The sequence below is a fragment of the Cydia fagiglandana genome, chromosome Z (genome assembly GCF_963556715.1).
Source record: "Cydia fagiglandana chromosome Z, ilCydFagi1.1, whole genome shotgun sequence".
Lineage (NCBI taxonomy): Eukaryota > Metazoa > Arthropoda > Insecta > Lepidoptera > Tortricidae > Cydia > Cydia fagiglandana.
In genome coordinates, this window is record NC_085959.1 from 19883786 (window position 1) to 19901432 (window position 17647).

Sequence of the window (17647 nt, forward strand, 5' to 3'; positions counted from 1 at the left end):
TGTGTAAAGTGTAGTGTATCTGTGTGTAAAGTGTAATAGGTAGGCATGCCTAATGTTATTTGTATAAAAGGTACTGAAAACTTTGTGAATGCGCTTTATTAATGTCTATTTTTTTATTAAGTTGCCAGTTGCCAGTTTTCTGTGTATATTTTTATATGTAAAATATATATAATGTTATAAACATAAACATGCCTTTTATTTAAATCAATTGATAATACCACAAACAAGGGGTAATATTTGCATCTTGCATATATTTCGTGATATGAAGATAACAAATATGTTTATCAACATAATTACTATATACCTATAATACCAATACCCGCCAGGCTAAACCGGTTGTCAACTTTAGTTCCATTGGTACACAAAGACGGCGCCACTAGTATAAACGTATAAACGGTTGGGGACATTTTTTTGTATGGAGTTACCGTTCTTCTCCTAGTGACTATTATATTCTTTGACAATGACATACTTCAACGAAAATGTGTTAGTGTGCGTGTTGTGACACTAGTCACTCGTCGTGTCGTCATTACAGAGGGCCTACCGCGAACCACGTTTGACGTGTTGCCTCCCTGTCACACTTACGTATGAATTTACAAGTGCCATAGAGAGGCAACACGTCGAACGTGGTTCGCGGTAGGGCCTCTGATTGGATTTTGTATGTAAGTGTGTGAGAAGTGCGACTGTGTGCACCTTCCCCCCGCGAAAAATGGCAGAAAGATTTGTACGGTGAGATATCGCTTGGGCCCCTCCCTTCCGACGTGTCGGAAGCCGGTGTTGCTCGAAGTCACTCGCACTCCAATATAATTCAATAAAGCTACCTTGATGAAATCGCTAATAAAATTGAACTCTAGTAGTACTGGTGAATAAAACTCAAAATATCATGACCAAATATATTTAGATGCGAGGTCTGCAAGGTAACTGTACAATTTCTATTCGAATTTTAAACAATAAAATTAACGCTACAAATTTAAGCTCACAGCCAAAACAGTAATAAATTAAAAAAAAAACTTAATGACATTACAATGATCGTTCAAAACATAAGATTACAGAGAAGATATAAAAATTAATCTTGAATTGATATGTGCTTAATAGAGCATTATTTTAGACATTGTATATTTAATAGACAGTAATAATACTGTTTGTCCTATAATTTTTACCAATAACTAATAATATTGTAAATGTTAAAATTATTTTAAACATCAGAATCGAACTCCCGAATTGTGTTTCAAAACGTCCCACGGACGTCGGACGTGTTTTCATTTTCACTAATTTCACTATTTTCTTGCATAAACGGTACGATAACTACACGGCTCGATTTGGCCTATATTTAAAAAAACAGAGTGGATTGATACTTGATTTTAGGTTTTTAAAAACAATTTAAAGCTACATTAAAATCTTATAATGGCTGGGTCAGCATTGCGACGGCTTATGGCCGAATATAAACGTAAGTGTATTATTTACGTTGAGATTGTGCTTACGTATTATGTTTTCGTTATATATAATTGCATATCAAGTAATAAATCTTTTTTATGTATAAGTAAAAAGTAGAATCCTCTTATCTAATCTAGTTGTAACCAAATTTTTTTTGTATACAGCGGAAATGCCTTAATGGTTTTTTCGCTTGGTTAAGGTTAGAATTCAGTGTTTCGGTTTACTGATTGTGGAATGACATAATTATATGCAACTTCCAGAGCTTACTGTTAATCCACCAGAGGGAATCATTGCTGGGCCCATCAATGAAGAAAATTTCTTTGAATGGGAAGCTCTAATCACGTAAGTAATTTATGATAAACAGGAACATGTAAATAATTCTACCTACTTACTTCTGGTCCATTCTATTACCTCTTATATAACTGTGTTAGAGTCGGTGCAGAAGGAGAAGAGTCGTGAAATCTATGGGATCCAATACATTCTATGACTCTTCTCTTTCCGTGCAGAGTTTTACTATAGTATGTTTTCTAACTTGCTTTAACATATTGGGTTACACAAACAAGAATTAGGTAATATAGTTTGCATGCTCTTCCATGGAATATCATCTAACCAAGAATCAGCTATTGGACATTTTTTGTAAGACACTATATTTGTGTCACTAAACTGGATTTTGTAATTATAGCGGGCCAGAAGGGACATGTTTTGAAGGTGGCATATTCCCGGCAAAACTAGTTTTCCCTCCAGACTACCCGCTGAGCCCTCCCAAGATGCAGTTCACTTGTGAAATGTTTCATCCAAACAGTAAGTGCCTAATTGCATGCATTAAACATTCTATACTCCTTGTTACAGGCTGTTTCTCACACTACCTAATGTTTTTGGCTTAGGTAAATGAACATCATTGTTAAAAGGATTGTGTTTGAACTATGTTGATACAGATGAATGTGATAAGACATCTGTCACCTTCTGGCAATAGTAGACAAGTAGAAGTTCTATTATGTTCAAAAACAGCTTGATTTGGTACCCAGGCATTAAAATAATTATAAATCTGTTGCATTGCAACAATATGTTGCAGAGAGCATCATATCTTATTAGTAGTTGTATGATAGTCAGTGTTTCGTTCCCATGTTACAGTATATGCTGATGGGCGTGTCTGCATATCTATTCTCCATGCGCCCGGAGATGACCCCATGGGGTATGAGAGCAGCGCTGAGAGGTGGTCGCCAGTTCAAAGTGTTGAAAAAATACTGCTGTCAGTAGTCAGTATGCTAGCTGGTAAGTTGAACTGGATTCTATGTTAAAATTACCTATAAGAATAATAATAATAAAAAAAACAGGTTATAGCCACTACACTGCTACAAGAAGAAGAGAGAGAGTTACCACCTAGTTGTTACCACTTTTTACCACTGGAAACAAAATTATATATATTAAAATTCCCAGTAGTTAAATAAAACCTTATATCCATAACCATGCTATACTATCTGTATTTATCCCGTATCTGTATCCTAGCATTTATAAATTCTAAATATAGTTTGTCAAGTCATTTCCATCAGTAGAAAAACGCAGCAAATTTAAAAATTTTGGGGGGAAGGGTTATCATCCCATAGAAAATTAGAATTTTGTACCATTTTCTACTGAGAAAGCTGTTTGATAGACTATAATACGTTATTATTGATACAATTTCTTGCTGCCAAACTACTAATTACATAATATATTTCTGTCTTTAATATGAAATTAAACTAACTGATGCTGATCGATGTTATCAATTTCTAGTTTTACACATAAAAACAACCCTGTCTAAAGTTGAATGTGACAGAACATGCATAAAGGGTTTTTAAATAATCGCCACGCTATAATTTCCAGAACCTAATGACGAGAGTGGAGCAAATGTTGATGCAGCAAAAATGTGGAGGGAGGACCGAGAACAATTTAACAAGATTGCTGAAAGATTGGTCAGAAACACGCTAGGAATACCACCACAATAAAATTCATGTGCTAAACTGACTGAGCTTTAATATATTTGGTGGCTTGTAAACTAGTGTGAAAATATATTTTTTTTGCATAATCTTTCTACACATGAGAATATGTATATATATACTCAGAGTTACCTAAAGAACGGCAAACAATTAACAAATTTTACTACTTGTATGTCTGAGTATTAGTTAGGATTGTTTACATATAAATGTATAATGTTGACACAACACTTATGATAATTATTTATGTTAATATCAGATTAAATGATGATCGATATTATATTTGCACAAAGCTTAAACTTACTGCAGAATAATTTTATTGTTTGATAATGATAACTACTTATACATATGGACATGTAATTATGATTTTTGTAAAATTGTTTTATTTTTATAATGTAGATTGTAGTGCCAAGCACAGAGCGAATTTTATGACTTATTCATGTTACATAAATATAGATATTTGATGTACAACTTGCAATGACGTAAACATTCGCCAACTGCGAAATTATAGTCTTAGTATGCAGTAAAATACAATCTAGTTAATGATGGATTGGGATTGGTTATAACATTAAGGTGTCGGCCAATGAACCGGGGGCTTGTATTGCCTCGTCAATAGTATGAACGATGTCAGTTAGTAAATGTGGTTGTAAATATTGGTAAATGAGCGACGAATTATATATTTTTGACGTGACAGCATAGCGAATTTGCAGTGTTTTTGTAAATATGTAATAATCATGTTATTCCTTTTAGAAATCTGTTTAAATGTATATCAACTTAAAGAAATCAATAAACTTAAAGTATGATATGTATTCCCATGGAGAAATAAGTATGCTTAGTGTGCTCACTCCATACATTAGTTTCCTTACTTAATAAATAACTAGCGAGCCGCCCCGGCTTCTCTTTATTGATGTGTGAAAACCGTATAAACATCCTTTCAGTAGTTTTTGAGTTTATCGCGAACATACAGCCATACAGACGCGGCGGGGGCTGTTGTATAATATGTACAAATAAGTTGAACGGGAGGTATGGGAAAATGTATTATTAAACTCGCTTAAAACTTACATAATACTTGTTAAGCTAAAATTTTAGTAATAATAATAGGTTTTCGCATATCTCGAAATATTAAATTCGGTTTAAAGATCTTTATTTCCCAAAAGAATAACAATAATTCACTTATTTGAGAAAAGAAAACAACATGCATAATTTTTTAGTTATGATACTTAATCTATGCTTAATCTAAACATAAACATTAATACAATCACAAAACCATAAAAGTTACAATTTGCCGGTAGGATTATAAGAGCATACAAAACAAGTTTAAAGGTGAATCGCTAACGATCGCTGTCTACTTGGAGCGCGCAGCGCTCAGCACTGTGTGATGCGTTAAATTACTCGTAAATTACTCGTTATTAAGTATTATGTAAGTTTTAAAGCTTATTATAATTGATTTTATATCTATGTATAGACTGACCACTCTTAAGCTTATTTATTGCTCGATGTATAATACATAAAATTAATAAACGAAATTATGATAGAGTGATAGGCCAATAAAATTAGATCACAAAGCGTTTTAAGGAATCAATTCCCAGCAGGCTGGACATCGTATTAGTACCTTCTTTTGGGTCCTAAATGCATGTAATCGGAGCTTTCGCAATCCTAGAAGATGTGCATACATTTTGAGAGACATAGGAGATAATTTTTTCCATGGTTTGCTAAACCACTCGATGTAGACAGAACCCACCATCAATTACAATGGCACTACCAGCAAGATTTAATATAACAGACACTGGCGAAAAGCCGTTTTCGGATTTTTTACATGATCGTACCAAAAATTAAGAAATTCAAAGGAGTAGACATTTTTACAAGTTTGTAATAATTCATAAGGGGGAGGCCTATGTTCAGCAGTGGACGTCTTATGGCTGATATGATGATGATGAATAATTCATATTACGGTACCTCTTGGATCCTCAGGTATCAATTTTGATAATGTATAGAACAAATTTTCCATGTACCGTTTTCGACCTACAAGCAAAAAACTGAAAAACAGCAAAGATATAAACTCACTTCCTGGGATTGTGCAAACTCGGATTAAATCGAAAAAAATGAAGATATTAGAACGATTTCCAGCTTGCTAGGAATTAATTCTTCGAAAAAATTTAATATGATCGGCCTTTTAGAAGCCGAAGTTGAATATGATAAGGTCGAAGTACTGGTGCTCGACGCTGCACTAGTATTCAGCATGGAAACTTTACGTCAAAGTGACAAGGATTAAATTTGAATACAAAAAAATCTTCGCCGTTCAAATTTAACCTATATTACTTTGACATAAAGTGCCCATGTCGAATACTAGTGCAGCGTCGAGCATTGATACTTCTACCTTAACTCGAACTAGCAGTCGAAAAAATAACATATTACTAATAGCCAAACGTGAATGAAGTATATTGAATACAAATCATTGCCAACCGATAATTAAAATTTACAGATGTTATACAGTTCACATTTCATAAATTTAAATATTGCTTATTAGTTATAGGTAATACCTACTCATATCATCGAAAGTTCAATTAGAAAATATTCATCTGCTAAAAAAATATTTCAGTATAAAAATGCTTTTTTTAATGTTATAAACAAACGTGCTCAATCAAAAACTAAATTAAATTTATTAATTTGGGGCCATAGAAAGATAGGTACCTACTGTGAAACCCAAATAAAATGTCTGTATAGAATTTGAAAGAGCGTTTTAATTGTAACATTTATTCACAATGTGATTTTGTTTTTGATTCTATCATAGAGCCCTTTCATTTGATGCTACTTGCCTACATTAGGATGTTTCAGTAAAAAGAATATTCTAATTGTAGTTTCCTGTAAGAAAAAAAATCGTATCGCCGATTTTATGCCGTCACTATCACTACTAGCGCGCTTGTCATCTCATATTTTGTATTAATAAAAGGAAAGCAATGCTTTCACCCCGGAATTTCTTAAGAAAAGTTAAACGTTTACGAGTATTACAATCATAATTCGAAAACTACGAAAAATCGGCTAACATACATGGGGTATATTCTGATAGCAGTGATAGCCCACGACGTGAGGAATCCAAAAAATTTTTTTTTCGTCAAGGTTTGGATCTTGGTCTTTGTATCTTGGAAATTTTGGGTCTTAGCGACATGAATACTTAAACAAACCGAAAACTGATAAATTTGCTACATATTTATTTTGTCAATACATATTTCGATATCTTGAATAATTTTCGGGATATCCTGTCTTGAAAGTTTATTTGGGGCTGGCTATTACTAATTATGTAGCTAATGTAAAGAACTATAATATATGTATTGGAGAAATTTATTTTATTGGTATAATAAAATCATGGTTCATGACAAAAATTGACGCACGCTGTACGGAGTTGTAGATAGACAGTCGGGCTTAGTGTTCTTATTCGGGATGCAGTAGGTTTTCACATACTGTGCGGTTTTGTTCTGAAAAATACGAAGTTTGTACCTTAACAATATTAATATCTAAGGCACGTACACTTCAAAAGTTCATATCTAAATGCAGTTTTATCCATAGAGACATTTGTGATTTTCAAAGTCGTGTCGGTTAACCTTTTCGACGCCATGTCAAACACAACAGCTGTCACTCGGACGCCACGTCACCGAAGTGTAGATTGAAATTTATGCATATGCACGAAGGTTTGTGTTGGTCTGTGACGGATTAATCGGTCTTTGACGTTGGATCTGCGGTGCCGCTATATCGGTCATTGGCGACCAAAAGGTTAACACATTCAGTGGCAGCAAGCGACCCGCTATGCGAGTTCTCTGTTGGCAGGCGCTTTTCACCACAAAGCATACAAACGCATCGGCTACAAACGTGGCGCATAGTTCGCACTGTCTGTGAATTCGTTAGATAATATGAACATGTAAGAAACTGATTTATGTTAATGACCCATCATCGAACGTTTTCACAGTAAGTGTCATGATAATTCTACTTTACAAATCAATGTAATAAATTAATAATATTTGAAATGGTCAGGAATCAAGTTGTTTGATAATAGCAAAGATATATGAAGTGTGTAAGATAGTCTAAGAAAAAACCGTGCCTCGGAAAATCGAGGCCCTCCGTATGACAACTGTTAAAACTATCGCGAGCCCATTTTAGTTTCGCATTTGCGAATGAATATCTGTCACTCGCACACAATGCAGAATTATACTACGTTATTAAGTATACTTAGCCACAGAATAAATAATAGTACTAGGTACAGAAGACTCACTCTCTAACAAAACGCGTCTGTTACGATCAGCACAGATATGGCCGCTAGGCGGCGACAGCGCCACGCGCGGCTTATGGCTTTCCCCAAAATTGGGGTGGAACGGATGTACTTTTAGCTACCTGTAGCAAAGCGACGTAATCGCGGAGTGAGCCACGCCTGACTTAGCTAAGACGAAATCAAGGTACCTGATCGTCAAGCGAAGGCTGATAGGTACGCAGCAAAGGTTCGCCGATGTCATTGGCCTGCATGGTGCGGCGATGGTGCGCGGCCACGGCGTCGGCCAGCGTGGCGCGCACGAGCTGTTCGCGCGAGGTGGCGCGCGCGCTCCGGCGCACCTCTCGCAGCGCGTCCAGCGCCGTGTTCAGGCGCACCCGGGCCAGGAACGCGTACAAAGAACGCTCCTCCTCGTATTTCTGTTAGTGATGAACGACGAAATTGAAGTGATACTTAACTTCGGTGTCTTGGGTGTATAGAGGTACCATGAGAACATCATATTTCTATTGGCCTGGCAATGATCAACCTAGTAAAATTATAGGCGAGTTCCCGGGGCGCGGGTGAGCTATAGGAATTAGATTATGACTATTATGAGATAGCGTATAATTTTGTACATTTCTCGTACATATTTTCTGATCGAAAGAAAGTTGAAAACTCGACTACTAGGTACATAGTGAAAAAGATAGCGCCCGCCAGAAAGTATAGCTTCCTAGCGATGACATTGATTTTCAGTACATTTTTTCGATGCAGTAGCTACCAGTGGTAAAAGGTGGGAAAAAAATTCCCAGCAGTAATAACTAGTGGGAATAACCCGTTTTAATTCCATACGATACCATGTCCCCGCTAGCAAGTTAGACACCCTAGTTAGAATGCCAGATATTAGCATTGTAAAAACTTTCTATGTATATTAGGTATCGTCTTGGGTCGTCACATTCGTTTTTCGTCAAGTTCTTAAATTAGTCCTATTCTGCTTTCGCCACTCATTCTACATTGAAAGCCACCGACGATTGTGACGAATGTAGAATGAGTGACGAAAGCAGAATAGGACTAATTTAAGAACTTGACGAAAAACGAATGGGACGACCCAAGACGATACCGTATATTAGGTACATATGAAAGCTCAATTTTAGGTGGCTACTTTTTTTCGTGAACAACCCTTACTACCGTATGCGGTAGAGGGCACTTTCAAGCAAGACCAATGCACATGACAACTAGCTCATAACATTATATTGTTAAGAGAGTGGGTTTACTTTTTTTCGATCCATTTCGACGATTGCTTCTTGTTGCCGCTTTATTTCAGCACTCCAACCTCTAGAAATATGTATAACACATAACATAATTAATTGATTAGATTAGGTGCACTAGGGAATTAGGTATACGCGAAGCAACGCAGAATAATATATGTAACTCGGAAGGTAGGTGCTATGTGCTGGTAACCCTAGTAAAGCCGTTTGAACCTAACCCTATATAAATTTTTCCGAGGCGGCTAAAACATAGTGTTCTAAATTCTTGCGGAACCCCTGCAGGGGTGTCGCGGAACCCTAGGGTTCCGCGGAACACACTTAGAGAATGGCTGCTCTACACGATGGGCCAACGCCGGCCAATCCAAGGGACGCATTTATGCGTTAGAGCGAGCAAGTGATATTGCTATCTCATTCTACCAAATGGCTGCGTCCCTTGGAGTGGCCGGCGTTGGCCCATCGTGTAGAGGAGCCATTATAAATCATCCGGACTAGCCTAGCTGCGCGCGCTTGCGCACAAGCTGTTAACTATTGCCCACAGGAGAGAAAACTAGTGTGTTCGCGCGAACTGTAAATTTTTCTCTCCTGTGGGCAATAGTTAACAGCTTGTGGGCATGTAAGTAATGATTTTATCATAGTTCTCCAAATAAAAAGAGGACATTTTCACGTGGGTAAGGGTTAAATAAGAAAATTAACTTTTATAGCCCTTAACTCTTGTTTATGTCTTCAGGAAAGACGTAACACAGTGTTCTGTTAGACCCATGTATTTATTATTGTACAGTGAAAGAGATTTAGACACTTTTTAACAGCAAAGTAATAGTCTGCTTTAGGTAAAGGTATACTAAAACCTCATACTTGTTTATGTGAACAAATTCTTCAAGAATATCGGCATCGTGAAGCTCGGGATTTGGCTTTTGCATTTGTATTTCTATCCACGTTTCCATTAGTTTCGCAGTCAAGTAATGGGAGCATAGTGTTAAAATTACCTGCAATTAGGTAGGTACATGTGTCAAAACAAGATATACTTATGTACATTCTGTGCGGATAGAGAAGAATTGTGGAATGTATTGGACCCCATACATTTCACGACTCTGCTCTTTCCGGACAGACTCTATCATTATTATGCTTTCGCCACCCTGGCCACCCAGTATACAAAAATAAGTAAGCGCAAGTGAAATTTGAAATAAGAATTTAGATAGAAATTAACTCAACTAGGAACCCTTGTAGTTTCGCTGTATGTCCGCCTGTCTGTCTGTCCAAGGCTTTGATCGGTGATCGTTAGTGCTAGAAAGCTGTAATTTGGCATGGATATAATAATTATTATAAATCAATCAATACGAGAAATTGGTAAAATCATAAACTATTTTTTTTGGACAGGTCATTTAAAAAAATGGGATTTTAGATGTTCATCAAACATTTTTGATAAAGTAAATATTTTTGGAAATAATCGCTGCGAAAGAAAAGAAAATGTATCTATTTTGCATATTCACATTCGTAAAAGAGTAGGTATTGCAGTAAATAAAGTTTTAGACCCTTATTTGAGCGGCGGCGGTTGGTCCCTACTCACATACTCCTTTGGCTTACTAAGGAGGACTCGGCGAGCTGGATCGAAGGGTCCGATTACTGCTCACCACACACCTTATGCTATTTACACCCACGCTCGTCACTTATGAGATTTTACAGCCCACGGAAGTGTGGATGTGGAGGTTAAGGCTTTCTGAACACCAAAGATCTCCACAACCGCGATGTGTGTTGAGGAATTATTTCCTGTACGAATGTGGTGTCAGTAGGGCAGGAACCTCATGCCTCTCTCATTGGCACACGAGAACTGTAAGGCGCAGCCAGGCACAAACCTGTAAGGCAGTATGGGAGAGCAAGAAGCTACACGGGCGGTTCTAAAAGGCCCTCACGGAACCCCCCGACGTGAACCTGCTCACGTCGGTGAACTGGTTACGATTCGACCTCTGTGGAGAAACCGGGGGTTTTATGTCTGCGCAATTGCGGACGAAGTTATGTTAAAAACAACTACTGGAAATTAAAATATATCCTCAAGAACGGTACCGTCGACATTTGTCGGGCATGCCGCTGTCCCGGAGAGTCACTCATGCGTATCGTCTCCGATTGTTCTCATCTTGCTAACGCAGAGTACTTGCACAGACATAATCTCGTAGCCAGGATGATTCACCAGCAACTTGCTCTTCTATGCTGCCTTGTGGCCCGCTAAGTACCGTACAAATACATACGCATAGGCGCAGGCACCAGTTCTTGAAAATGATCGTGACACGCTCTACCTATTGAAATCAATCTATCATCACCTGCGCGGATAGTTCGGCGGTTCCTCTCTCTGCAGCCCGGACCACCTGCAGCTTGCGCCTTGCCCCGCTGCTGGCGGCCACTAATCTAGGTTTTTTTATAATATGTTTATAAGTATTTTATATTGTTTTTGTACGTGTTGTTCTTTTTAATTTTTATAGCCATATTATAAAATAACCTAAGTTGAAAGAGAAATAATAAAATAAGATTAAATAAAATGATAACTTCGTCCTGAGGCGCCAGATGTATGTGCTTGTACAGGTTATACGCTTCGTCCGCTATCGACACCTTGTCATTCAAGTCTTCAGACAACATCTGTAGAAGAGCGTAAGCCTACAAAAAAAGGGGACGTAATAAACTTGTTATGCTCAGTCACAAAATCACAAGGTACTTCTTGTCTTCATTTTATTTTATTTATTTGGCTCTCAAAACAAGTTACATACAGACAATTGCAGTAATTACAGTAAGTAGTAGCATACAGTTCAGATCTAGACTATAACTCTACAGTTTAGCGTCTAAACATACTGCAAACAAGGATAAGGACATTTAATTATCGCTAGAGAGGTGACGAGATGTCATTTCTACGCTAGATTATGAACAAAAAGGTAAAATAAACATCAGCAAGATTATGTAGCTAAGAAATATTTTAATCTCATCAGATTGAGCGACGTCGTTACTCTGTCGATTCGCTTAAGTTTCTCCGCATAATCATGAACATTACGAGTACCTTAGACATGCGAGACCCTGCCAAATCAGCAGCAGCATAGCATATAGGCTGTTGGTGATGCACCGTGTGTAATTTAGGATTTTCTAGTGCTTTCAGAACTCTAGCCGATCTCAACGGATTATTTAAATCTGCAGAATCAAATGCGACACATTAGTACCTATATAGGTGCAAACTGATTTTTAAATGCCGAGTGGGCTTTACTTAAGTAGGATATTTTTTTGTAATAATTTGTCCGAATGTTCACTTAGGTACCTAATGCAAATAAGGGGACATTGAGGAGGAAAAAATAGTAATGTAGTTACCCTGTATAACTCCATCCCCGTTCAACTCCACGCCGATTCTCCGGCATTCATCTCGAACGAGCGACGCCAAGAGAGTCGCGATGGTAGCTCCAGTTTGCACGACGCGAGGGTGCTAAAAATTCGGGGAACTTGGCAGCATGTAACTTTTTTTATGATTGCAGATAAAATAAAAAAAAGTCTAACAAGAATTTTAGAAAGTAGTGGTATTAAAATTACACAACTGGTTCGTGAAACTTAAAGCCTAGTGTACCTAACTAACTACACGTGGCAATCGTGCAAAAATGCAACATTGATACCTGTTGACACTGTCAATGGGGGTGTTCGAGTAACCCGATTAATATTTATGAGAGTGATGAATACGAGTGAAATGATCAAGATCATGCTAACAGCGTGAGAAGCACCGACGCCGGCGCGCCAGGTGACGAGCTGCGAAACGCCGCCGCTGGCGCTGGTCGCGTCGCACACCAACGCCAGCGCCAAGCACTGCACCGGCGCGCGCACCATCTGGCGAACACATACCTAATGGATCCTCTACACGATGGGCCAACGCCGGCCACTCTAAAGTCTAAGGTACGCATTTATGCGTTAGAGGGAGCAAGTGATATTGCTATCTCATTCTACCGCATATTTGCGTCCCTTGGAGTGGCCGGCGTTGACCCATCGTGTAGAGGAACCATAATATGCACTTTTCCAAACCAGTTCTAGGCTGTTGTATCTCTTACACTGTACACATTTTTAATAACATACCAAAGCCGTCATTAGTTATGATAAAAACACACCCTGTCATGATGGAAAGAAATCGGAAAAACTATATTTTTAGCTTAGCTAGTAGGTAGGGATAATTCTTAGAAAAATGGCATACCTATAGGTATACATATTGTCTAATATAAGAATTATAAGAAATTCGAGATAATAGGACCACCCTAGGACAGACTCCTTAAAAAAATTTAATACCCAACCACCAAAACCCACTTACCGTAATTAAATCCAACAACTGGTAAACACCATTATTTGCTATGAACTGTTTACTATATTCATCTCTCCATATTATGCCTTCCCAAATAAAATTCAAGATGGATATTAACCACCTGGAGAACAACATTAAATATATGAGTAGGTATGAAAAATCAATCCTTGGTTATAATGGTATATAATAGCCATAAGATATACTTAAAGGGGGAGGCCTATGTTCAGCAGTGGACGTCTTATGGCTGAGATGATGAAGATATACTTATACTTAAAGTTAACTTACGTAAATATATGTAAATCTGTAGCGACACGTGTTTATAAGCTGGTCAATAAATTATTATTTATTTATTAGGTATACGCCAGCATATATTATATGCATATTTATTTAAATGCACGTATGGAGACACTATGTAAGTAAACAATGACCTCTCACTGACGATATAACTCCTTTCAAGCGAACGCATAACAACGTTCATCATGGTCCACGCGAGGGAGTTGATGGAAACAGGCCACACGATTTGAGGATACACCTCACACGTGACCTTGGTGGGGTACTCGATGGCGCCCGTCAGTACCCGCACACATAGAGCTAGGACCACCTGGCTCATCTCTACTGGCGGGTCTCGCTGTTGAATCAGGGTAGAGCATAAATCTGTCAATTCGAAAGCAATTTGTTAGAGAATAATATTAACGTAATTAAAATTGTATGAAAGGTATTAGGTACTTTTGAATTAAGTAGAAACTTGTCAATTAGATACCTTGGCTTGCGAGGTAACCGCCATATCATTGAGGGATGGATGGCTGAGGGACTATCATTGTCAGACACGGAAAATAAAATAAATTCCGCGCTAAGTAGGTATGAGCTATAGAGGTCTGTCGGCAGTGGCTTGGTCACAGCGCTTCTCTGATTCATTGGCAAAGGTAAGTACTTACGCATTAGAATGATAATTCCGTGCGAGCTGAAGAGTTCCTTGACGGTGTGAGGGCGCGACAGCGAGCCGCGGTGGCCCTCAGCCGCCTTCAGTAACCGCAGGCACCAGTACAACACGCTCAGCTCGTACGGGTTCCACGAGTACCACTCAACGTACCACATTATCCTGCAACAGCACCACTAACTTTATATTCGTAGGTACTTTCTTTCTCTTCTAATAATTCTTGAGTGTTGTACATAGTTAAGATTCGGTTTTACGTAGTTTGTTACATTTAAAAGATATCAGGTAACATTTCAAATAAAAATGTTTTAAGGGATTATAAACCAGCTGAGGCTACTTGGCTTGAGCTGCGTCATATATATTGGTCAGTGCCAACGGACGGACGCACAGCAATGTCTGGAGAACCGTTATCTCGGGGTCGTCATAAATTGTAAAGCAGCTGCGGCCACTTAGGCCTGAACTGCGTCATACATAATGCCAACCTCCTTATTAATCCACAGTCTTTAGCCACATTGATCGGTGCTAACGGAAGAACGCACACCAATGCCTGGAGAACCGTTTGCCTGAGCTCGTCATAAAGCGGCTGCGGCCACTTCGGCCTGAGCTGCGTCAGCCCAGGGTCCAGCAAACACATCAGCCCCACAAACCAATGTTCGGATTCTATCAGCTGATAACATAACGAATTCGATTAATTTAGTGACTATCTAGCTATTATTATTAGAGTACTGCATGTTTACATTAAACCTAAGTGCTCCGATACATGCTAAGTAGTATCCTCTTGGGGGCAACCAATTAGGTACATAACCTATGTTACTGGTTTGTCTGTATTAATTTAAAGATTGTGTTGTTTCAAATAAATGATTTTCATTTCATTTCATTTCAATAAAAAGGAGTCCACTCACAGAAATATGAATATAAAAGTCTACTAGTTTGCTAAACTTTTTGTAACAGGCGATTATCATAACAACTGCAGAATGCTTGGTTCCACCAATTTAAGGCAAGCATCAAGCTGTAGCGCAGCGCAGTGACATTTAGGCAGCCTACATGTTTTCTACAGGTACTCCCTACTTATGATACTTACTACCTAATGTCTACCTAACGTTTGGCCTATTTTGACAGAATGGTAACTACGAAACCCTACACTGAGCATGGCCCGTCTATAACTAAGATTGGTCACGTATTTACGTATTTCAGTAATTATTGATATATTCTTATTTTCATGATTTTTTCACCCGACTACATACTGGGTTTTTAAATCTGTTTAGGTCCTTATATCCATACATATTCTGTTTGCCTATACCTACTTACAAATCGGTTATAGGGAAATATTTTAATGTAATCAACGCTCAGGTATATGAGGGCCTTCTTAAACTGCGCGTCTAGCTGCGAAGTGTTGAAATTTACGGTGGCAGCCCAGCCCGCGCGGAGTTGGAGCTCCGTCGCCACCGACAACGACATCACATCTGAAGTCAAAGTAGGTATAATGAGATAGAAATATATTGTTGTAAGGCTACACAAAACTTAGCACGTAACTTTTGCATTCATATCTACCTCGACGCCCTTAACAAGTATACTAACCGAGCATTAGACGAGTGGAAAAACGCTCAAGCCGTGTGCCGAAGTACCGGAGCAGAGCAGATACGATCACGGTCAGCGTGATCCGCTCTTCTCGATGGGGGCGCGCGCGGCACTCATATCGGTACGCCCATATGAAGCACCTGCAAGTAATTAGACAGTTAGTGTAATTACTTATGTGAGTAAGTGCCTTTAATTTATTAAACTTCTAGTTTTACGATTTTTTGTCACAATTTTTGGAAAAGCAATAGTTAGAGGGAGGATATACCAATTTTTTTTTTTTCAGAGCCATTATTTCCGAAAATATTCACTACCTACCTACCTAAGACATACTCGTATCAAAAAGTAGTTGTTAACGTGAAAACAAAAATACAAAAAAAAAAAGGATTTGTATGGGAGGTATCCTAATACCGCAGTTTTTAACCGTTCTGTCGCCTTGCATGACGTATGTTTCCATGCCAAATTGCAGCTTCCTAACATCAGGACAGACGGACATGGCGAAACAATAAGGGTTCCTAGTTGACTACCGAACCCTAAAAAGGCTGTTCATTAAATTGAATGTATTTTGACGGGCAAAGTATTATTACAACTTCCCATAAAAGAAAGAAGGCCCCGGCTTCCGGTTAGTTACATCGCACAGATTGTCTGCCTTTTCGTCTAATAATGAAATTCTTGTGGAAAACTGACATTAGCGATACGAAATCAATACAGAATTCTATCCCATTAATTTTCGTACCTTTGTGAGTAACTATCCGGTGCTGGTAACTGTTCTTGGAATGTAGGATTCTCGCTACATTGCTTTAACGCCTTGACGAGCACTAGGAGTACGCTCAGTGTAGTTTGAAGGTAGACGCTGCTGTCTCCTGCTTGGAAATATGTAATCTACATTAAAAATCCGGGGAAAGCTCAATAAATACTTCTTAGGCCCTACCGTTTGAATATTCGCCCGCATTGAATACACACATATATTATTTATACAAATAAACTCAACGAGTTGTTACATCATTACTATCATTAGGTATGCCTTTAACGCATTCACTGCCAGGGGGCGTAAGGGCGTAACCTAGGAACAAACTTGTATGACGGTGGACGCACATGTGCGTCGGGGGCAGTGAATAAGTTAAGAATAACTAAAAGTTTAAAAAATAGTTTATTATTATTTCCGCTATAATTACCAAATTCCTTCTAAAACTGTAATATAATAACATTAAATTATTTTAGAATCAAGCATAGCAGGTACAGGTACACATTCGATCTGCATTTAACATTTTTAAGAATCGCATTTTGACTATACATAGCGTTATGTGACTACTACAGTTACAATTAAATTATACATAGGTATAATGGCTATATAATTAGTGCAACATTCGGTGCAGTTAATAACCGTCGGCGAGACCTGATCTGATTACCATAATTCATAAATGAATTTCGAAAGTGACGCACCCAATTGAACACTGTAGTGATGAGGATCGGCTGGATTAATGTCGTACTCGGGCAGCTTTCTCTCGGGGAAGTATGGGTTGAAGCGGTAAAATATATTCTCTAATATATTCTGCTTGAGTAGCTCCACACCTGGATAAACAGGAACTTTACTGGTACAATTAGGTAGCTTAAAGCATTTAATAACTGGAGTGGTCATTAAAAGCTTACGCCTCTGCCGAAAAGCTTGCACAATTGTGCAAACTTTATATGGACGACATGGCTATTTGTTACGATTTATTATATACATTTGACGTAGCACACAACGACTGTTTCGTAAAGAAAATGACAGCGATGACGATGACATCTCCAGTTACTAAATGATCTAAGTTGACACCTTCCAAGTGGTACTTAAATATACACAGCAGTATTAGCCTGAGGGCCTACGTACCGCGAACATATAAATCGACAATTCGTTTTCTGCCTTAATCAATCAACGAAGTTTCGATT

General features: G+C 38.2%; 2 protein-coding genes across 2 annotated transcripts in view; one reads left to right on the forward strand and one right to left on the reverse strand.

Annotated features, from left to right (window-relative positions):
- LOC134679259 (uncharacterized) overlaps positions 1 to 17647 on the reverse strand; it is a 452522-nt gene that overhangs the window by 430433 nt on the left and 4442 nt on the right. The window contains exons 5-20 of the mRNA XM_063538148.1: positions 17162 to 17290; positions 16455 to 16581; positions 15722 to 15861; positions 15452 to 15606; positions 14626 to 14810; positions 14145 to 14308; positions 13638 to 13863; positions 13219 to 13330; positions 12630 to 12746; positions 12243 to 12354; positions 11941 to 12068; positions 11439 to 11546; positions 9756 to 9886; positions 8910 to 8970; positions 7851 to 8078; positions 5684 to 6874 (exon numbers count right to left, since the gene is read on the reverse strand). Coding sequence (XP_063394218.1) covers positions 6770 to 6874; positions 7851 to 8078; positions 8910 to 8970; positions 9756 to 9886; positions 11439 to 11546; positions 11941 to 12068; positions 12243 to 12354; positions 12630 to 12746; positions 13219 to 13330; positions 13638 to 13863; positions 14145 to 14308; positions 14626 to 14810; positions 15452 to 15606; positions 15722 to 15861; positions 16455 to 16581; positions 17162 to 17290 — 2228 coding nt within the window. The 3' untranslated portion in view covers positions 5684 to 6769. The remainder of the gene's footprint in view (positions 1 to 5683; positions 6875 to 7850; positions 8079 to 8909; positions 8971 to 9755; positions 9887 to 11438; positions 11547 to 11940; positions 12069 to 12242; positions 12355 to 12629; positions 12747 to 13218; positions 13331 to 13637; positions 13864 to 14144; positions 14309 to 14625; positions 14811 to 15451; positions 15607 to 15721; positions 15862 to 16454; positions 16582 to 17161; positions 17291 to 17647) is intronic.
- LOC134679268 (ubiquitin-conjugating enzyme E2 G2) lies at positions 1258 to 3761 on the forward strand. Its single transcript, XM_063538164.1, has 5 exons — positions 1258 to 1444; positions 1692 to 1773; positions 2114 to 2232; positions 2563 to 2703; positions 3292 to 3761. Exons 1-5 carry the CDS (start codon positions 1402 to 1404, stop codon positions 3411 to 3413), a joined length of 507 nt encoding a protein of 168 aa, XP_063394234.1. The 5' UTR covers positions 1258 to 1401; the 3' UTR covers positions 3414 to 3761.